This window comes from Psittacula echo (assembly GCF_963264785.1).
Source record: "Psittacula echo genome assembly, chromosome: 24".
Taxonomy (NCBI): Eukaryota; Metazoa; Chordata; class Aves; order Psittaciformes; family Psittacidae; genus Psittacula; species Psittacula echo.
The window spans coordinates 995966-1018317 of NC_137759.1; the positions used below are offsets into that span (position 1 = coordinate 995966).

The window sequence follows — 22352 nt, forward strand, 5'->3', positions numbered from 1 at the left end:
ACCACATTCACTGTGGCTTTGCTGCATGGCTTTGGCTGATGGACAAAGCCCGTCCCTCCTCTTTGGGGCAGGTACTCAGAGCACTGAAGAACATTTTAATTCTCAAAGGACTGTCTGTGGGCAGAGAAAATCTCCTAGAAATGAGCTCTTTCTCTACCCTGCATCCTCAAGCAATGCTCGCTCTCCAGTAAGAGTGTCTCAGAGGCTCTTAAGGTCAGTAAAACCTTCTTGGGACATAGAAGAACTGGCTGCCCTTGGACATGTGCTGTGAAAAGCCTATTTTCCCTTCAGGTTGGCTGACAGGAAATGAAAAAGGACCACAGCTAATAGCCATTGGCTGTCAGTGAACATTTTTCAGGTGTCACAGTAAAAAGTAGGAGTCAGGGAGCTGAATAAGAGCAAGTGCTGTGTGGATGTTTACAGATAACCCAGATATTAAAGGAGGAGGCAGAGTTATGCCTTGTCAGTCCTGCCTGAGGAACCTCCTAGCAGAGGCTCTGTTTGTGGTCCTGCACGCTGCTGTACATCTTAAACCTGGGAGGATACAGATCTTGATGCCCAGAGCACCAAGAGCCTGGAGCCATGCTCGGTGTGGTCCTCTGGGGTTATTGCTAGTGTGAGTGATTCTTCTCTGGACAACTGCTGTGGAGATCTGTGGAGTGTGAGGAGTCGGAGGAGCTAGCTGTCAAAACAGGAGTATGGCTCAGCATCCTAATTGTATGGGGATTGGACACGAGTTATTGTAACTTTGACCTTGTTTCTCAGCCCTTCTGTGAGCAATCTGTGCTCTTGACTCTTGCTAACATTCGGGAGAAAATCTCCAAGGTGGCTGAGGATGGGTTTTGTGTTTGTGACCCTGCGACATCTCCTTTGGCTTTCTGGGCTGCTCGGGGATCTGCTGCCCAGGCTAATGTGGGAGCTCCTTTTTGCATGGTCCCTTTGCAGTGTCTTGAACTGAGGCCCAACAATTGGGCAGGGTTCCAAGATGTTCATTAAAATCGATGTCCTGTCTGTGGTTAGATCCGGACTCGGACTTGTGTGGCAGCTGTTAGCCTGAGGGTGCCTGTATTTGGATTATGTTGGGATGAAACCTTTGCGAGCTGCTTCTGGGCAGCACAGTTGATGGTCACCTCGCTGGCTCCTGTAAGTGCAGTTAGGAGCTCTGTGTGGCTCTTGAAAGCGAGCTCCAGGGCCACCGTGTAGCCATAGCGGCACATTCACTTCTCTGATGTGTGATGTTCTCATTCACACTGATGTGTGAGCTGCTCTGTCAGGGCTCAGTGGGGGCTGTAGCTGCTGCCAGGATATGCGGCTGCTCCTCTTGTTTTCTCATCACGGACTCGCATTTCACCATCCGTACCCCTTGGTGCTGGGCCGGCTCGGGGTCCATCTCCCGGTCAGGTGCTGCTCGTTTTCTCTCCGTGGTGTTTTTAACTGCAGCACCACCACGCGGTAGAAGACAAAACAGACTCGGAAAGAGAAGACAAGAAAAGATGGTTAAAGAAAGGGATGAGCTGAAGCCAGGGGGAGGAAGGATGGGGAAACGATTGGGAAGCCTGAGGTCTTTTCTCTGTCAGTAGGCACAAAAGGTCTGGTAGCTTCCATGGCTGTGATGAAATAGAGAAGCGAGAGCTCTTCTTAGAGAAAGTAGCAGCAGGGGGAATTCTGTTTTTAGCTCAGAACCAGGACTCATTGCTCTGCTACAAACAGGCACATGTGCTGTGAAGAAGGTGGGCGGCCCAAGTGGCCCTGTACGTGGCAGCTTGCTTCCCTTTCCCACCTGATCCCTCCCATCCATCCTCACACCATGCTGCGCAGTCAACCAGGGAAGGAGGCTGTGGTGTGGGTCGAGAGTACGGATGCAGGAGAGTTTCTGCAGCTCCAGTTTCCGAGTCTCACAAATGTGATGTCTGGAGCCCAGCATCAGCCCAGGATGAAAACCAGAGTGGAATGATTGCAGGCACTGGGATCTCAACAGCAGTGGCCACCCAGACTTCACTGTTCTGTAAACTTTGAGCTGGAAGTCTCTAGGTTTATTGTTCACCTGGAAATGCAGAAAGCTCCTTTTGAGCCTTTGCTGTCAAGCATGGAGAAGGTTTTGTGTCTAAATTAATCCTCTCTTATAAACATGCTTCTAGAGTTTATGCAGCAGGAGTTAGATGAGTCCCAGCATAGCCCTGACAGGAGGAGAGCTCTCCAAGCGGGTTGTGCCATGGAGGTGAGCCAAGGATCTGCTCTTGGAATACAGATGGCAGGAGGATTGCTTCCCTCCTAGAGATTTGGGCTTGAGCACTGGGGTAGAGATGGGTCTTCTACATCTTTTTGTAGCTGAGAGTTGTACCTCTCTTACCCTATGAGGAAAATAGGGAGGTCAGATGGACCAGACTCTTCCAAAGGAAGCCTGTAGCCACAATGAAAGCATTTGGTAGGCTTCAAATTCTTCAAGAGAAGGTGTTCAGTTTGATGAATCCTAATACAGGCTGTCCTGGACACTGGATTGTCCACTTGTCCTAGGCTGACCCTTGCTGGCTGCATCAGTATACAGTGTGATTTATAACAAGTTGCTGTAACAACCAGTCTGCAGGACCCATATGAGGCATGTTGCGAAAGAGGTTTGGAGAACCATTGCCAACTGTTCTGTGGGTAAATGGAGGACATTGGTCTCCGCAAGGCAAACATCCTCCACCATGCTGCTTGTTCTGCAAGGAAAGGAGGCCAGAATGGCTTTTAGTTTGGACTTCAGGATGAAATTCACCTCTCACCTGGCACTTGTACCCCAATGCTTTTGCTTTTAGTGTTCCCAGAGCAGCACCAATAAGCTAATACGGGAAGGAGAGTTTTGGCTTTATAATAATGAGGAATTACCTTTTTATCCTGAAAATTTCCTTGTAGCCCACCCAGAGTCCTGATACATCTGAAAAGCAGCAGGGAACCTGGAACTTTGTACTTCTGGAGAGAGACACAGCTGCCAAAAGGCTTCTGTGTTTGGGGGGGGAAGGAGGGAGAAAAGCGGTTTGGTTGCTGTAACATGATGACAGTGATAAATGGACAGGGAGTCCCACTTGGAAGAGGCTTTAGAAAACTGATGAATACGCTATTCTCAGTGCTTCTCCTTTTCTGCTTTTCACTTTGAGTATCTGGGCAGCACTGCCTTCACCTGGAACATCTCCAACGTGCAGCTCCTTGCATTCCCTCACAAAACCTCAGCATCTTGTACGCTTGGCTGCCTGACAGTAACGTACCTGCACCCCGTTCAGTAAGAACAGTGTTGTTACTGCAGAATGACACAGGATTAGAAGGTCGGTGCTCGATCCAAATGCTAGCTCTAAGCTAGAGTCTCCCAGCTGGTTCCTGTGCCAGGCTTTGCACTCATTTTGTGGTGATGCCCTGAGGCCAGCAGCACAAGCACAGCACGTTTTCTCCATGACAGCTATAGTTGGGCAATCCACGATGCTTTGCTTTTATATCATAGCAAAGCACAAAGCTTGAAGTGCCTGAGGTTTAATCAGTCACCAGGTGACAGCTGTTTGCCCCAAACCCACTTTCTTTAATGATTATTTCTCTGTAGTGCTGAAAGGCCCCTGTAAACTGGGACTGAACTGGACTTAGTTCTGTACAGAAGCAGCACAAAAGGGGTAATTTCTGAACGGCCTGCGGCTATAAGCCAAACAGGAAAAAGAAATCAATTGCACAGGCCACAGTGTGGAAGCCAGAGACAAGATTTGCCCCATGGATTTGAGCCCGTTTCCAGCCCAGACGGTGGCAGGTTCTTTCAAAGCAGTACGGGAAAGCTGGGAGGTGGGTTTGGAAAGGGAAGGGTTGTTTTGTAGCCACGTTCTACGCTGTGTTTTCAAGCTGGATGTTTATGATTTAAAACAGACCAACCCGCTGTTAGAGCTGTAGACCCTCAGAGGGAATCACAGACCAGGAGGGAAGGTGACACATGTACAGTAACCCCTGCACTGCGAAACACGAACCGCCTTAACGCCGCCACTCGGGATGCTGCAGCCCCCCCACCCCGCCAGGGCCTGTGCTCCGGCGCCCACCAGGCGCTAACGGAGGGCAGCTTCCCCCCGGGGTGGGCTGTTGGGATCGGCCGGGGCAGGGGAGGGGTCTGGCGGCTCCCCTGTCCCGGGAGCGAGCCGAGGGGACAGCCGAGGCCGTAGTGACCAAGCCCCCCCTGAGAGGCCAGCGGGGCTCATGGTGGCCGCGCCCCCGCGGCGGGGCAGGGACCCTCCCCTCGGCGGCGCGCAGGCGCGCACCCTGTTTTCCCTTTTGCTTCCGGGACAGGGAGGCGTTTCCTGTTGCTGTGGCGGCGGCTCCCGGGACCGAGAGTGCAATCGGCGGCTCCCCGGGGAGTCCGGTAAGAGACAGGGGTGTCAGCGCGCCTGCCCGCGCCCTGAGCCTCGAGGCCTGGCTCCCCGCAGCGCCCTTCCCTCCCGGCAGCAGGGGTCCTCTCCCCGGCGCAGTGGGGAGGCCGCGGCCCAGTGACCGGCGGCCCCAGGTGCCTGCGGCGGGGCGGCGCCAGGCCTGTGCTGAGGGGGGTTCGGCGGGGGGAACCCGCCCAGCACCGTCCCGCCGGGGTTACACAACGCAGCGCGGGGGGGACACGGAGTTTTATGTTCTCTTCCGTGACCGAGCCCGCGGGGTTTGTGGCTGTCCCGACGTGAGCAGCTCAAGGTTTAAGCAGGGGGACAGGGTTGTGAAGATGCAGTCTTTACCGGAGAAACCCCTTTGGAGGGGTTAAAGAAGGAGCTGGAATGTCGCTGGGAGCATGAGGGGGCAAGCTGGTGAAACTGGTTGGCTTCATGGCACAGCTTGAGTCTGAGCATCCTTAGGAAAATGATCATGGAATCCTGCGCCTTGTCTGCTTGGTGGTTGCACGCACAGCACCAGTGCTGCAGCAGTGAGAGAAGTCTGGGAAATGCGTGATAAGACCTTAAATGTGTTAATTAAAATGAAAAAGGTGAAAACTTCTCCTTACCCACAGTTGTGATGATTGACCCGTTTTAACTGTTCCACAGCACTGGCATGTTAGGGAGAGGAGCGGGAGATGGTATCAGACTGGAAGTTTAGCTCCTGTGTGCTGGGAAGGAAAGCTTGGTAGGAGCTGGGAGTGGTGATGGATTTTGGAGGAAGGGAGGGGAAACAGGGAGTGATTCAAACAAAAAGCTTGGTGAGACGCCCCTGGTGCTGTATTTGGGTTTGCTGCTTTCATAAAGAATCATGGAACAGTTTGGATTTGAAAGGACCTTAAGATCATCCAGTTCCAGCCCCCCTGCCGTGGGCAGGGACACCTCACACTAAACCATGGCACCCAAGAAGCAATGTTTCTGAATCCTGTTTGGAGATTTTGTGCTGTGGTTTCATTACTGTAGCATCTGTGTCAAACCAAGCCGCTTCTCAGTTCTATTCTCACTCGTCTTTTAATAGAGACTTTTCCATTTGGCTTGCTTGATTTATTTATAAAGTCCTAAGGTAACAGTTTCTGTTTGTTATAGTAAAAAAAGAACCCAAACCCATGGAGCAGGGCTCTCAAACAGGAGCCATCAGACACTGTGTGTTGTAGTTCCACCTAATGTTTACCTATGAAATATTTTACATACCTTTTATGATGGTCATAGTTGCTGCTTCAGTTCTGTAGCGTTCCTGGAGAATGGGGGAAGGGTTCAGCAGGGTGGAATTGAAATGGCACTGGGATTGCTTTTTGGATACCATGTGAATTTTACGTTGCGTTGTTTAAAGCCCAGAAGCATCAGTTGTTCAGTTGTTTGGCTTGGGTTTCTGTGCTTAAAGGGCCACCAGAACCTGCAGTGCTGGGAACCACACAACCCACCCCCCATCCATCCATCCAATATTTTGACAATAAAACCAGATACAGGGAGAAAGTAATTATAGGTTGTTTTGGAGACAGAGGAATGCTTTAACAGGGAAGCTGAAACTTGATAATTCAGTGGTGTTGCTCTCTTGTGTGGCCTGTCTCTGTTTCAGAATGTGAAGCATCCCATCACCCTGCACCCTTCCAGTTTGGGGTTTCTGCTTCTGTGTAATTAGGCAAGTTAGCAAAACAAGTAAACACTGATCCCCAAAGCCACTAGGACAAAGTTAAATCTGCTCCGAGATTCTGGAGATACCTGACCTGGATTTACCGAGTACGGAAGTTCCACTGAAACTCCTCCTCTTTCCCGAGGAGGTTGATCACAAAGTCACCCTGCTTTTTCTGGAATGCTGTAGCAGTTGGAAGTGTTCCTCAGCTGTTGTGTTGTGTGTATCTATGTATAAATTCAGGTTTTGTAGTCTGTATTATTCATATGCAAGTTGTTTCCTTTGTCAGCTCAAGAGAGAGGAATTACCTAGTATGGTGTAAGGGTGAGGGAAGAGGTTCTCTTTGGTCCTTGAAGCATCAGGTGTTTGAAAAACAGGAGAATTATTAATTTCCCAGGAAAACTATTTAGACCCTGGTGCTTTTCTGTTGGTTGGATTTAATAGGTTGTGAATATATCCTTAGCATTAAAGCAGTGCTTGAATTCCTTGTATCATTAGAATCACTGCTAAAAGCGTCCCTGCCTGAACTTAGCTCTGTCATTTGAAAACACAAACTCCCCCATATATTTGGGGAGGGGGGGGAGAGGAGCATTAGCCCCATTTTAGATTAATTATAACATATCTGTCTTTGTAGTTGTTTGCAAATGGCCTTTTAAGAGTTATTTTATTGGGCAGTACTGTTCCAGACCAAAGGTCAGGGTCATAATACTCATAATATCTGATGACTCATAGATTTGTCCTGGAATCCGATTCTGGAAGACATTTGTAGGACATTGCCAGTGTCTGATCCACAGGAAGGTATTCCAGCTGGGGGAGAAAATGTATTTGCCTGCCCTTTTCCAGGGAGGTTCACTGCCCTCTTGCCTTGCATACTGTGAATCAGGGTTATGCTCTTGGGCATCGTAATGTGCTGTCCAATAAAATGCTCTGAAGTTGTAAATTAGTCTCTGTGAGCCTTTGGAAAAGCATCTCATTAATAAGGAAAAGGGTTTTTATTCTACCAGATATTAATTTTATTGCCCTCAAGGGTGAACAGGATCGTTTATGATGTTTATGAGCTTCTTAAGTACTTCTTTGCTGGATGAGGCCTCTGTTTCAATTAGTCTATCAGTGAGCAATGGGCCATCGCTGGCACTAGCCCACGCAGAACCCTTCAGAGGTAGTGACAGTCTGTAATAAGCAGATGTGGAATATTTAAGCCCAGAAACAACCAAGGTGGATTTGCTTATTTTTCATGTGATTGCTTTTGTACCTTTAGCTCTGATAGTGCTGGTCCTGTCCCCATTCAGTCAAGATAACCCAAATCCTTGGACCTTCAAGGTGTGTAGGCAGTTTAACTGATGTTCTCATTGCTCGAATGAAATCCTTTGGAGGATCTGTTTTTCCCTGCCAAATTACTCTTATTGCTATTCCAGTGAGTGGTTGAGGGAGGAGATAAGGAAGAGCTGTAGTAGCTCCTAGTAATAATGTAATAATAAATATATATATAATATATATAATATACATAAATAATATAATAATACATACGTATATAATATAAATAAATAAAGCTCATAATAATATAATAATAAAAAAAATACCTGGAAAGGTATTTTTCTCAGACTGTGCCTCTCCGGTTTGAGAAGAGCATGCTAACATAACTGTCCACTGTCATACCATCCCAAATTCCTGATCAGAATAAGACCAAATGCTACCAGTGACTGATGGTGCATGCAAAAATGCTTTCCCTTGCCAGTTTTGAGTTTACCAATGCTTCTTTTCTTTAGATGCCTTTCTAAGGTTAGATATTTATTATTTCTATGCCCCTCTCACAACCCTTAGTATGAATCTCTGCTCTTAAATATCAGTCTCAATGTGTGCAGGTTCCCTTTGCTTCTTCACTGTCCTCTGCCCTTCATGCTTCTCTTTGCTATTTTCTTGACCCCTGCAGTTCTCTAATGTTCAGTTCAGAGATGCTGGTCAGAAGAGTAAAGAGATCTTACAAGCAAAAAAAAGAAGGGAAATTAAACTCACAAGTATTCAAAGCTTGTTCTCATCCTTAATCGGAGTGTACTTGGTTCAGCACTGTCTGCAGCAGCGTGTTGAACAGGGAAAGCCAGTGTATTTTGTCAAAGGAAATATGCTTGTAAAACAGGCTGATTCTTCTGGCAGTTTTCAGAATTCTCTTCTTATGTGGGCAAAAGTAATGCCCCTGGAAATCATTCAGTTCATTGCATTTCAAACAGTCTCTTAGAGAATCAAGTCCTTGGGTTCAGCTGCAGTTTTATGAGGCTTTTCTGTAGCATCTTCCTGTTTTCTAGTATGTTCTCTCCTGTTGTGTCAAGAATCTTTCAGCAGCATAGGAAACTGTTAAGTACGTCAGCTGAGTAAGTGAAAAATGCCTACCAAGAGGGATATAAGCTGTTACATTTAACAGATCAAGTGTCTGATTTTAAGACTGAAATACATTTTTGAGTTGATACCCCTTTTGCAGTCAGCTTAACAAGGTACCCAAGCTTTTGAAGTAGAATTGGTCCTACTGATCATTAATGGGAAAAGAATTACCAGATGTAGCCACTGAAGATGGGTAAATGTCAGGGAATATGAATGTCTGGTCCCTCCATTGGCCTGGTCTATCCTGAAAGGAACTTGCTTATGAGCTCAACGTGAATCCAGCCCAGCCTGATGTCACGGAGAGCCTTTCCTTTTTTTGTCCTACAGTTTGCTCCTTTGTCTCCGGAGGAAAGGGGTTTCCATTGTCAATGAGTTGTTTGGTGCTGAAGCACGTCTGTTAACAAGCTTTCATTTTCTGCTGATAGGTGGAGGCCTTATCAATGCTGAAATAGCAAATGTATGTTTGTTATTCATTACATAGTTTTAGCAAGAGAGTAATTTCAATATATTTCTATCATGCATTTGCACATACATGTGAAATTAGATCCAGTGCCTTTTGTTTTATTGTATGGGGTGTGGTATTAGTAGAAATAGTACAAGTAAGAGAGAAGTTATGGGAAATGATTTGGTTTGGGGACGTATTTTGTGTGGCAGGCACTCAAAGTGCCACATTCTGCTCTTATTTTCCTCCCTTGTGGAAGTGGCAGAACATGGGGTCTGTGCACTCAGTCTTTGTCTTGCTCTACATCTTTATTGATTTATTTGTGTTTAAGGCCTAGTGAGCGTTCTGCTGCTGTTCTCAGTGTTTTAGTGTAATTCTAGAAAACACAAGTGAGTATTTCTCTCTGTTAGCCAGGAGCTTCACAGCAGATCACCAGTCTTGGCGCCAGGCGCGGGTGATGGTTATGTTTGGATGAAGAGATCTTAAATAGGTCTGTGCTTTAAACATAAACATGTATTTCTCTAGCAGATACCATATTCATCTTCCCAGTTTTGTTCTATTTCTCTTTTAAGGAGCATGTTTAAATATACAGGAAGAAACAAATCCTGGTCTCTTTTACAGCCTGAGTTGCTGGTGTCCTGCGTCTGCTTTTGATGAAGGATCTTATTTTATAGATGAGCAGAAAGACTTGCCACTAGCAGTTGTTATCCTGTTTTCTCAAGCAGTACTTATTATGAGGGAAAAAAAAGAGATTAGATTTCACTATACTATTAGTGGGATTATGCTTTTGGGGTGAGAGAGGGCTGCTTTACTTCATCCGGAAACAATTCCTTTGTGAAGCTAGAAAAGTGGTGATGCAGTGATGATGGGAATGCTCTGAGGATTCTGTGGTGCATTTTGATCTTTAGTTTACTGTAGTTACTTCAGATCCTACTAATACTCTCTGCAGAAAGGCAGCTGTTCCTATGGAGCCAGATAAATGGAACTCTTGAACAGTATCAGTTTTGACTTGCGAGACTTGGAAATAACATTTGCAAATAAGAGGAAAGCAGTGCCGTGGTTGAGCAGAGGTTAGGCAGAATACTGTTAGTGCAGTCAATAGCATCTCTTTGGGCTTGCATGTGTGGATTGTATTATCAGTTGTTCTGAGCCATACTGAAAAAGCTTGAGCATTTGGTGTAAAATCAAGAACAGGACATACACAACAAGGATGCTCACTGAAACACCTGAGCTTTCTCTGCATCTCTTCCAAAATTGCATCTTTCCTGTGTTGCTTTTCCTTTCCCTAGCTGGGAATGACAAGAATAATTTCAGTTTTGTCGTGTGTGTTTCAGATTGTGCAGTGAATGTCCATAAGAACTGCAAGAGTTTACTGGCTGAATGCAGCAACATCAGACCCAAGGTGGGGTTTAAAGTTTGTTCTTCTTTTGTAATAACAGTGCTTCACAGTTTAGTGTGTTTTACTTTACAGCAGTACGGCATCTTGCCCTACGTCTTCAAGACATCAAAGGGCTGTTAACTTGTCATTATAGTAATTTATGACGATGTATGTAGGGAACCTAAAGTGAAATGTTTTGTTCCTGTACTGAGTATTACATTGCTAGTGCCTGTCAGAACTGCAACTAACACAAGAATGCTGAAACCCATCACTTTTTCTGAGAACATGATTAAATTCTATGGTACCTCTGGATTTTGTGTGCCTGTATTTTAATAGGTTAAAGCTGAGGGAAGAGTGTGAGGGGTGGAGGGGAATTTGTTTATAACAGTTGTCTGTTATTTATAAGCTAGGTAATGAAGAAGTGATTTTGGTTTTGAACTCTGGCTAACTTTATATCTTGCTAAGCTGTTCATTTGTTGTCTGTGTCACCGTGGTGCCTGTGATTGCAGTTGGGTCACAGGTTGGGCTCAGATAGCTGCCGAGCTGCCTTTTTTTGTTGTTATTATTCTGGTATTGGTTTCAAAAATAATTTCCTCTCCTTATAACTAATTATACCCGAGGGAGTTTGAGTTTGGTTTAACCTGCAAGTGTTGATGATTTCAGTGACTAATAGCAGATTAGGGAGTACTGTGAGTGGGGGAAAGAGAGAGCAGAGCAGCTCAAGCCTGGGCAATTAGAGGTTAGAGGAAGTGCTTTCAGTCACTGGTGATATAGAATGTAACTCTTTTGGGGGCAGAAATGTTCTTGTGGGGGTGCTAATATATAAAGTGCTCTATGCATTGTGCATTTTTCTTTTAAACTGAAAAATTCACTTGCTCTGATGCTTCCATTTCCAGTCCTTACCATCTCACAAACTGTAATGGTTTAATCGGCCCTGACAGACCACTCCTGAAGAAAGCAAAGAGGCTGTGGTAGCACAAATGATGGGGACTGAAGTCAGGAATGAGACCCTTGAAGTGAAACAAGCCTCCCCAAAAGCCATTCATTACAGACCATAGAATTTATTTAATTTCTTGACGTCCTTGATAAACTGTATCTCAATGAATTGCAATATCTTGTGTTGTAAGGATGGGAAAGTTGTGCAGGTTACCAAAGATGCAATTTTAAATGGGCAGTCTAAATTTTGGTTGAAACTGGCTGGGTTAGTTTCATTAGTGTTGCTATGAGCTAAATGGCAACAAAGTGTAGGTGAGGACTGTGTACCTAAAGGGTTTGCTTCTAGTTCATAAGTTATTTATTATTACAGCTTGCATTCAGCTGGGACTTCACTCTTCGTTCTATTTCAGCTGATCTCTATTTGATGGGATTTTTATACAAAGTGTTAATGTCTATAGGTCATTTGTCTGGAAAGTGAAAAAATCAAAGCTGTCACTGTGTCAAAGCTTTTCTGCTTTCAGTACACAGCTTCGCTCGCAGTTAGTGCTGTATGATAGAAAGAACAGGATTCATTTTGGACTGAAAGTTTGGTCTGGATGTGTAAGAATATTGTCTTTTTTTTCCTATAGCAGAAAGATTTGCAGCACAGACCTTCTGGATCTCCACAAAGTTCGCCCCAGTGCATTTCCCCAGGTTTGTACTAAAGAATGATTTCTGTGCTCAAGGCTTATCTGTTCAATTGTATTTTTTTCCTTTAATATGTTTTAAAGGCTATACACAGTGTGTTATTGAAGTATAGAAAAGGTCTCTTTTAATAAGATGGCTTCATTTTTTTTCCTATTGGGAATGGCTCAGAGGCTCCTAGCAATCTCCTGTGTGTTTTTATCTTTTTATCTTTTTATTTTTCTTTATACCTTCTTGCTGTGTAACCTCAGAATATCACGGTGAAAAGGGATCAATAAGCTCGTTTTTCATTGATTGTCTATTCTCTGGCCTCTGAAAAGACTAGAACTGTGAACTTTGTTTTACATCAGATTTTCATAATTGTCTATTTAAAACTTGCCTGCAGCTAGTGGTTGCTAGAAATCTCTAAGACAAGCTAGCACTAATGGTCTGAACAGAAATCTTTGTTGAAGCAAAGTGGGAAAAGGGATCTGGGAGGGAAAAAAAAGAGGAAAGAACAGCTTTATTGCAGCACAGGCTTAGAAATAGCTTTTTGCTGCTGGAAAAGACCATCATGGTCACAGGTGTACAATTCCAATAGCATTCTAATTTTTAGATGGGATGAGGTCTGCATTAACAGAAGAGGCTTTTTGGCTCTCGGGTGATTGATTGTAACCAGAGCAGAATTACTTTCTGCCTTGCCGTTGGTCCGTTTGGTTGCTTTGATGGCTGTAAGAACCACAGCTGACACGAATGTCTGAGTATTACTATATGTGTTTCACGTGGGTTTGGTAGGTATCGTCTAACTTGCATTGCAAGGTGTCCTTTATGAAACAAAGGTAAGAAGACAAAGAGTTATTGTTACAAGAAAACAAATGGCTGTTTGCCTTACCAAGAATGGTTTTGTGCGTTTAGGGGGAAAGTGCAGGGACAGTAGGAAACAGTAAGGATTAATGAAAATAGGAAAAGTTGGCTGTAGGGCTTGTCGTTGAAACAGCTCTGTGGTATACAGTCTGGTCTGGTTTGACAGGTTAACAGCGATCGATGGGGACTCTCAGCAGTGTGCAGACAGTGCTAATTGAACTCAGAAAATGGCTTTTTGATGGTGCACACTCTGCTAGGCAGCCAGTACTTGTTTTCCATGCTCAAAACCAGAAACTGGGAGGTAAAGGAGCAGTTGATAGCATGAGCATTGTCTTTAACCACAGGTTAACACTGCAGACTGCAGTGTCCAGCAAAAAAAGCCACAGGTATTATGTTCATGTAACAGAGAAATACAGTTTAAGAAAGCTATAAACTGTGGTGTTTATGTGTGTCCCCCATCCCTCTCCACATGTTTTGCCTGTGGGGAGTTTTAGAGTTGGCCTTTCATTGTGAAACAGATCTTTATGTTCTTGGCTTGTAATGCACAGAAAGAGCACATGATGGCTGAAGATTTCAGTACTTCCCCAAATGGAAATGGGAGGACATTTATTATTAAGTTTTTGTTTAAGAAACGCCCCTTTACAAATCTTGCTGTTAGTGTCCACTAAATTAGTGTCCTCTTTGGACACTAATTTAACTAATTAACTAATTTAACTAATTTAACTAATTAACTTTGGTCCTCTTGAGTTGGAGCTCATCACTTGGAGATGATGGAAGAGGACTCAGTTTACCTACTTGTGTTGTGCTGTGTCTATAGCCAGGAGATTTCAAATGCTAACAGGTTTTCCAGCAGGAAAAGGTGCAGTGATATAATTCCCAATATTAAATATCATTGATGAAATCTCCCTTGCAGCCCCTAATATGATTCTGTTCAACTGTTTTAAGGATGAAATGAGAGACAAGCAGATGTAAAGTATGGGATATCAAGAAATGTGGAAAAACCTGTTTCATGAGATGAAGCATGAATACCTTGATTTAGCTATGTTTTGTTGAGCAAGGCAGAAGTGGAAGGAGAGAGAATTGTTAGTGGAGGAGTGAGACTGAGAAAGGGGAACTTTTGGGGATAGGTAAGCACCGGTGTTTTTACAAGAAAAGATGTAAATGGGTGATGCATAGAACTTGGCTGGGAACTGGAGACCCTCTTGAAGGGCTGCATGGTCCTGAAGGGAGCCTCCCAGGCATAGGGCTGGATGAGGAGCTGGGTCTGGGGTTAAGGCAGAGGCTGCACTGGGTTCAAGGATCCATGAGATCTCTTCCACTCCCATGTCCTTAAAAGCACTTTGAAATAAGGGCAGCTGCAGCCCTTGTCAGTGATAAGTTTCAAAGATTGGCTGATTCTTCATCTTTGACTTCCCTGAAGTTCCTGTCTTAAAAGGATGTATTTTGTCTCCTGTTCCTTATCATTCATTACAGACATTAGTGCTAAATAATTGTATCCATTTTTTAGGAGTCTATTACCAGCTTCCATGTATTGTGTGAGAGTGATTAAAATTTCAAATACCTTTCGAGTTCACAGTCTGTCTAGATTTTAAAAAGCATTAAAAAGCTGCAGTATTAAAATTAAATTTAGCTCTGGTATCTATTATGTGCAGCGTGTGTGTGCCTGCAGATAGAAATCACTGTCAGACAATAAGCATTGCAAGGGACTTGTGGTTTTGATGTGAGCTCAGATTTTTCTTGTTTGCCATGAAATGTTCTGTGCCCTTATACGGGAGGGTGTGAATAATTGTGTGTAGATTCTGGTGTTTTACTAAAGGAGAAGATACTTTGCAATTTCCACACTAAATGGGCACAGTAGGGACCAATTTCCTGCACTTCAGACCTGCTGATTTAGCCAATACAGTAAGTTAAGTGGCAGCTTTACATTTCTAGAAGGATCACAGGTAGTATAAAAACAGTGCATCTCTGGGGCCACTTTACTGTGCCAAGTCTGAGGGCAGCCAGGAGTGAGCATGGGGAATACAAATTCAAAAAGCAGCGGCAGGAGCAATACGATTCCAGCTCATCCTGAGCTCTCTTTTTGTGGTTCCTTTTCAAGAAAATGGAATGAGAATGTGTTTTTGGACAACGAGCTCTTGACATCCAAGATCCTGTCTGTTCTCCGGCCGCACTCAGAGCGGGGTTTGAGAGCAGGAGAGCTGCAGTGTACGCCTCATTTCCTGAGTACCAATTCGATTTTTGCCTCTTTAGCCACTTCTTTGAAGGAGCAGCCCCAGAGCCTTCTCCTGGGACCTGATGGCACCCCAGTCCTATCGCGGAATCTCGGCATGACTATCGCCCAAAGAGGAAATTCTCAGTCTTCACTGAATACTGCTGGAGCTGTCAATAAATTCGGGTAAGTAAACCATTTCTCTTTGAATTCATCAGCTTCTGCTGCTGTCGTGTCCCCAGCCCCCGTGTAAGAAGAAAAACAATTACAGAACTAAAGCAAGAATTTGCATTGTTTTTTTAGCTCAAAAGAGATTTATTGAGATTTTAATTCATTTCCCTCAACAGTGAGTGGTGGTGTTTAAATCACCTTGTCTTTAGTCCCCCTGTACTATATCACAAAAGAGATCATGTAAAAAGGGGCACAGTTGGGGTGTCTCTGCCTAGATTATGGCTTTCATGGGTATATTTGTCTTCAGACCTGATGCATTTCAGTACTCTGAGGTCAGTTATTCTAGGTTGTACTAGTTCTGACTAGTGTAGGAGACAGCAGTGGCTGCGATTGCAGGATACCTTGATTAAAATAGTAGCTCTCTGCTGGCTTAAATAGTTGTTTACTCTTTATGTGCTACAGTTAAGCTCAGTGCAAGAGCCCTTTGTACTCTGAACTGGCTGTGGCTTGTCACCAGGTGATGTCTTTTCAAAATGTCATACCTGAAGTTGCGTACTTGTTCATGCTGCTTCCATTAAAACTGTAATACTTCAGTGATGGACTTGCTAAATGGATTTGACTGAGTTGGAGTGCAATGCTAACTTTTATCTGTTTAAGTTAATTGCACTGGAGTTTAGGAAAGATGTTTGTCAAAGTAGTTGAATTTTGGGGTTTTTTTCTTTGTCAAGCAACTTAAATGTTAATATTCTGGTTTGATCCCTTGGTCTAATTTCTTTGGCCATTTAGACTGATTTCAGGAGACATGGATGAAGGGGATTCAGGCTTTATCAAATTTAAGCAGACTTCAGATGACGTTGTCTCGCTTGCACCTTCAACAGCAGACACCATTTTTCTGGAAGGTATGGAATTTCTGTGCTTTTCAGGATTTTTATGTGATTTCTTCCCCAGTCTTAAACCAGCACTGAGATGGTTTTGTGAATGATGGTAATGAGGGATATGGTGGGAAGCAACTTAATAACTGAAACTGAATGTACTTTTGGTCTAGATGCATATTCTGTATCCCTCCGAAGTGAAATAGAAACGGATGCTCATGAGTTTGAGGCAGAGTCTTGGAGTGTTGCAGTGGAACAGTCTTATGCAAAAAGGCAAAGGCCAGACGTTAAAAACAGGCAAGATGTCATTTATGGTAAGACTGTTTGTTCTTATTGTGACTTTTTCTATTTCATACTGCCACTGTTTTGAAACAAAGCAGAAATCCTTTTTATTGGCTCCCATTTTGACTTGTGATTGAAAACTAGAGTGAAGACTTTCAGGTCTGTTACCTGGCTCAGTGTGCACAAGTCTTCCTGGTAATGATTTTAAGCAACATGTAGTTGTCAGCCTGCCTATGTAAGCAGCTAACCCCAGCTCTACAACTGGGGAAGAGCTCACCTGCAACTGGGGGATGCCGTTAAATAAGTAGGATCAGTCACTGTTTGGAGAGGAGATGATCAGAGCCAATTTAGGAGCTTCACATCAGTAATGCAAAGACTGTGGTGAAGAAGGAGGTACAAAAGGTGGTAGCTTTCAGAGCCTGCTCTGTTCTTTCTCACTAGTCACTGCACAGCATATAAATGACTTTTGATTTGTGTATTTCTCCTTGCTCAGAACTAATGCAGACTGAAATGCACCATGTTAGGACACTGAAAATAATGCTGAAGGTATACTCCAGAGCCATGAGAGAGGAGCTGCAGTTCCCAAATGCAGTTATCAACAAGCTCTTCCCCTGTGTGGATGAGCTGCTGGAGATGCATGGGCAATTTCTGCTCCAGTTGAAGGAGAGACGGAAGGAATCCTTGGAAGAAGGCAGTGACCGAAATTATCTAATCCAGAACATTGGAGACCTCTTGGTAAAACAGGTGTGGATTAAATTCTACCAATATTAAACTTCTAACAAGCTAAAGTTATGTTATGTAAGGATTGATGTAATAATTTGTTTGATGTTATCTTCCCAGTGTAATGTGTAAGCGTGATTCCCAGGGGCATATCTGGCCACAAATAATATGAAGTGATCATTAAATGTTCTTTGGGCATGTGCATATGCATGTTGTGGGATATGCAGCTGGTTTTAATTCTGTTCCAAAAGTAACACGACATGTTCCTGGTGTCCATCCCAAACATGGTTCTCCTGCATTTAATGCCAAGCTTCTAGGTTCTGGCCTTTTAAAAATGCAGTGAAGATCCTTTGAACTCATTGCAGCTTTAGTACCCATTCTGGTACGGAGTGGATGCAACTTCCTTCCGATGTCATGACCATTTTTCCCCTTCACCTTTTAGTCCTCAGACTTAAGTGCAGAAGCCCAGAAGTCCTTTTAAAAATTCTTGTAATGACAGCCGTCATATTTGCTTATCTTGTGGTATTCCGAGCTCTCAGATGTCACCCTGCATAAATCTCCCACTTCTGGTACAGAAGAAATTGAAATACTGAATAAACACCTTAGAAATCACTTACCATAAACCAGTGTTCAGCCTTAATCTTGCAGCAGAGGTAGGCTTACTCTTAATGATTCATGTCTTTTATTCTTATCTTTCCAATTAGTTTTCAGGTGAAAATGGGGAGAGAATGAAGGAAAAATATGGTGTGTTCTGTTCTGGACACAATGAAGCTGTTAGTCACTATAAAGACCTGCTCCAGAGCAATAAGAAGTTCCAAACCTTAATAAAGGTAAACAACAACCAAAAGTCTCCCATTCTGACTGTGCAAAATATAGCTGACCCTTTTAGATCTTATTTTGTACTTGAAGATCCCTCCAGTTTGAATGCACCTCGTTAGCTGCAGATTCTCATTAGTCGATAGCTTCTTGTATTTTAGGTCTTTTGAGCTGTTTGGATACACCACCACCATTAGCAGGTGTGACATTTGAGGCAGGCTCTCAGGAGCACACAAGGCTGGGGAATAGAGTATGTATGTAGACCTTAAAGCTCATCCAGTTCCAACCCCTGTCACGGGCAGGGACACCTTCCACTAGAGCAGCTTGCTCCAAGCCCCTGTGTCCAACCTGGCCTTGAACACTGCCAGGGATGGGGCAGCCACAGCTTCTCTGGGCACCCTGGGCCAGCGCCTCAGCACCCTCACAGGGAAGAGCTTCTGCCTAAGAGCTCATCTCAGTCTCCCCTCTGGCAGGTTAAAGCCATTCCCCTTGTCCTGTCCCTACAGGCCCTTGTCAGAAGTCGCTCTCCAGATTTCTTGGAGGGCACCTTTAGGTATTCATGGCTCTGTCACTGACTGCCTTGCTGTGTGACCATCTTTGTAAATTGGCTTGATAATAAATTCAGTCAATGATAAATGCTGTTAATGAACTACTATGGGAAAAGCAGGTACTCTGAGTCAAGTTTTGCCCACTACATCGTCTTTCCAAAACCAGAAAATTGGCTCCAGGGTGGTTTGTTTGTCTGCTGTACAGTGTAATGTGCAGTTAATAGGAAGGGCTGAAGAGACACAGCCGGAGTAGAAGCCTGTAACCTGAGCTGCAGATGTCATTGCACAGTCTTATGTATTCACATTTTCCAGTCCTCAGTAAGTGACTCCGTGTGAACGTTCCAATGTAGCACTATACTTACAGCTCTTCTTAACTAGGAGTCATTAAAAGGGAGAACCCTTTACTTTCAAGGAACTAAGTAACCAGAGTCTTAAAATATATAGCCACAGTCCTTGTAAAGAGAGATCTTAGTACTGTATTCTACTGCCAGGATTGTGCTGGACCTGTAGCCAGACTGACCGGTGACATCCTGATGCTTTAGTCTTCCCTTTCTAAACAGAGCTGTGGTACTGTAGAGGAGCCTGCTGGTGAACATGTGGTCAAAGGAGCACTTAGTTTAGTCATAGAATCATAGAACAGTTAGGGTTGGAAAGGACTTAAGATCATCTAGTTCCAACCCCCCTGCCATGGGCAGGTCATGGGCATGGTCATTATGGACCTCTTTTGGCTGTTAGGTTTCAAAAGTCTAGTACTTTCCTATGTATTTAAGAACTGATCCTATTATAAAAGGCAGTCAGCAAATAGGCAGTCAAATAGTTCGGATCCAGAACTTTCTCTTCTTGGCTCCAGATTTAGTTAAGAGTAGTTGAAAATAACACTCAAAATATTTTCCAGTAATAAAAGCAATTGGTTTTTACCGTTATCAGGAGGTTTGCGTTAGTAAAAGAGGTGATGCTGACTTGATGGTGCTATGCCTCGTCATACCAAAGTGTTTTGAGACAGAAAATGTGGGAATGGTGAGGCGAGGGAGTTAGAAGAGCAATATATGCAATGGATGTGATGAGTCTGTCTTGTTTTCTAGAAAATAGGGAACTCTTCCATTGTGAGGAGACTTGGTGTTCAGGAGTGTATCCTTCTGGTAACCCAGCGCCTCACCAAATACCCTGTCTTGGTGGAACGCATTATTCAGAATACAGAAGGTAGGTGTAATCTTTCCTGGAAGCCTCACAGTTGTCTGCTGATCCTTCTTCTCCTGTGTTTTGCATGTTCTTTCCTCAGACAAAGAGGGACAGGGTGGTACTGCCTATTCCTGCTTTCTCACTTCGTTGTTCACTGAAGATGCTGTTCTAGATGCAGATCCAGATCAGTGTCGCCTCATCAAGCGCTGATTTTTAAGTCTGAAACCACAAAACCATAGCAGTTCAAGTCTGTCGGTTCATTAGAGATGTAAAGCTTTAGGATATTTTGTCTTTTGCTTTATTTTTAAACAAGCTGTTAGGAAATAACTGTTAGATGCTCAGTACGGAACCTTCATATTAAAGTATGTTTAGCTGCTCATATCGTACGTTCCAGAGTTAAAAATGCAACCCACTGACTGCTACTCTTTTCTCTTAGCTGGAACTAGAGATTACGAAGAGCTGACCCAGGCCCTTAGTTTAATTAAGGACACAATCACTCATGTAGATGCCACAGTAAATGAGTGTGAGAAGGGGCAGCGCCTTAAAGAGATTATGCATAAAATGGAGCTAAAATCATCAGGGAAATGCAAGAATGGGCTTTTCTTCCGGAAAGATGACATGGGACGGAGGCGGCTTCTGCTGGATGGGATGCTGTACTGGAAAGCTGCATCAGGGAGACTCAAAGGTAAAAGGCCAGGAAGGGGGAAAACACAACAGAGAAACAAGCTTTTTATTTATTTTTTTTATGTATATATATTTTTTTTTTTAGTAACTGTTTATTACTGATCGATGGAGCATAAAATGACAATAACCTGTGCTCGTTTAATAGGATATTGGAGGAAATAGCACTTGTTCTATTCTTGGCTTGTCCAATAAGCATCTCTATAGTGGTGCACGATAAGTTCCTTATGCTGTTTCCTTATTATCTGTCTGATCTGCTTTCCAATTCAAGAGGGAGGTCTTTAGATAGATGACAAAGCTTTGAGTCATACTGACTTGGTCTCCTGTGGAAAGGCATTATTAGCTCTGCTGCACAACCCCATGACACCTTCATTCTGCATAATGTCTGTTTTGCCAGAAAATCAAACGAGTGCCCACCAGTGAATATTTTAACAGCTTCGTTGCTCAGGTGTTTAAGAAGCAGCTTCAGTGGCACATAAAATGCAGCCAAGAGTAGGTGGTGCTGCAGAGGGCTGCAGTTCTAGAAGAATCTGCAGTTGAGGGAGACACATTCCCTCATGAGTGTTTCTATCAATGTGTAGGACGCCTCTGTAGGTGTTCTCAAGCTTTAAATCAAGCTATTTGTATTGTGCTGGTTCTGCATGACTGCAGTCTGTCTGTGGACAACCCACGTGAGAGGAAGTAGCAGACCCACTCTTGCAGATGCTGACATGCTGTTCCCTGACCCACAGGCTACTTGAAGTTAGGTGGTTTTTGAGCCTGGACCTATGTTTCTGATTTAAAATCTGCCCTTTTTTTTCCCCTCTATTGTTACTGTAGATATTCTGGCAGTCCTGTTAACTGATGTGTTGTTGCTCTTACAAGAGAAGGACCAAAAATACACATTTGCATCAGTGGTAGGTATTGTTCTCCTTATTGAATACATTCACTTAGAGTATTTATGAAAATGATGGTAACTATGCAGGAAACAGAGATGTTAGATGCTTGTTAAGGGGGGTTTCAGAAGGAAAATTAAGTAGTAAACCAGCCAGCTATTATAGAATCACTTTTTCTGAAGCAGTTCTGGTACTTGCTGAATCCCTCACACTGTCTCTTAGTGCAAAACAGTGTGCTATTCCATCAGCCGGCTCTAGCCTCCACATCTCCTGTGGTTTTCTGGTGCTCTGAGCCTGTTTTGAGGTTCACTGCTTCTCCTTTTCTTGTGCTGTGACTTTCCCTTTTACTGAACTAGGTCATATATGTTAAACATACTAGATCCGTGCTTTGAAAGGCACCTGCAAATGAGGTCTGCTTCTGTTTGCTAATGTGCACAGAAAGAATCTTCCATTTCGGTGAGGGATGTGGTAAGGTCATAGTAGGCTAACATTTACTGGGGGCAAAGAACTTTCCTGAAGTAAATGGAGTCAGCGCTAAATGCAGATGTAATTACTGCAGCACTCTAGAACACTCAGTGGATTCGCTTGCTTTTCTAGGGCATTTCCACAGGTATCCTCAGAGCAGTAAATGGTGTACATTTTGTCCTGATCTACTTCGGTTATGGCTGTAATAGCACCAGTAACAGAGAAACTATTTTATGTAATTGTTTTCTTGGATATATATTTTTTCCCAAGACATCAACGTTAGAGCTGAATTCTAATGGCAAAAGCTATTTTGGTAGCCCCAGGGCTGTAAAAGCAACTGCTTTTCAAATTACCCTTCTTCTAATGCACAGAATGGGGATGCTTTCACAGATCAGGATGGCTGGAAGTTGTTTCCTCTTGAGCAGCATTAGGGGAATCTTTGACCAATAGTTCATTTTATGACATTGACTCTGATAGACTAATTCTGTTTTCCAAATTAACCTGAAGGAATGAGCAGAAGAGCAAGTTCAGAGAGGGGAAGAAACATATTGTTAATGTGGTGTCTTGACCATCATGGCTGTTGTAGCTTACACTGAGGCTAAAGCATTTTTCTCAAGAAATAAGAGCACACATGCATGATCTAAAGTAGTGTAGGTGCTCTACTTCAGGGTCATGCCCTGGCTTATATATATCATTCAGCTGCTTATGAAAGTCCCCAAAAGCTGATCTCTGCTACATGGTGGGTTTTTTCCCCTCCAGTAACATGCTCTACAGTTGTAGACTGGTCAGTTTTTTGCATCTTTGTGTATATACAGTTCATTTGAAATTTAGAT

At 43.7% G+C, this 22352-nt stretch overlaps 1 protein-coding gene across 2 annotated transcripts in view; it reads left to right on the forward strand.

Moving 5' to 3' along the window:
- ARHGEF18 (Rho/Rac guanine nucleotide exchange factor 18) overlaps positions 1–22352 on the forward strand; it is a 44776-nt gene that overhangs the window by 6081 nt on the left and 16343 nt on the right. Inside the window, exons 9-18 of one of the 2 annotated variants that reach the window (XM_080633936.1) lie at positions 10195–10262; positions 11804–11867; positions 14952–15096; positions 15868–15980; positions 16127–16267; positions 16729–16979; positions 17660–17785; positions 19402–19519; positions 19935–20183; positions 20999–21075. In XM_080633936.1, coding sequence (XP_080490062.1) covers positions 10195–10262; positions 11804–11867; positions 14952–15096; positions 15868–15980; positions 16127–16267; positions 16729–16979; positions 17660–17785; positions 19402–19519; positions 19935–20183; positions 20999–21075 — 1352 coding nt within the window. The remainder of the gene's footprint in view (positions 1–10194; positions 10263–11803; positions 11868–14951; positions 15097–15867; positions 15981–16126; positions 16268–16728; positions 16980–17659; positions 17786–19401; positions 19520–19934; positions 20184–20998; positions 21076–22352) is intronic. The other variant, XM_080633937.1, reaches the window with a different exon arrangement.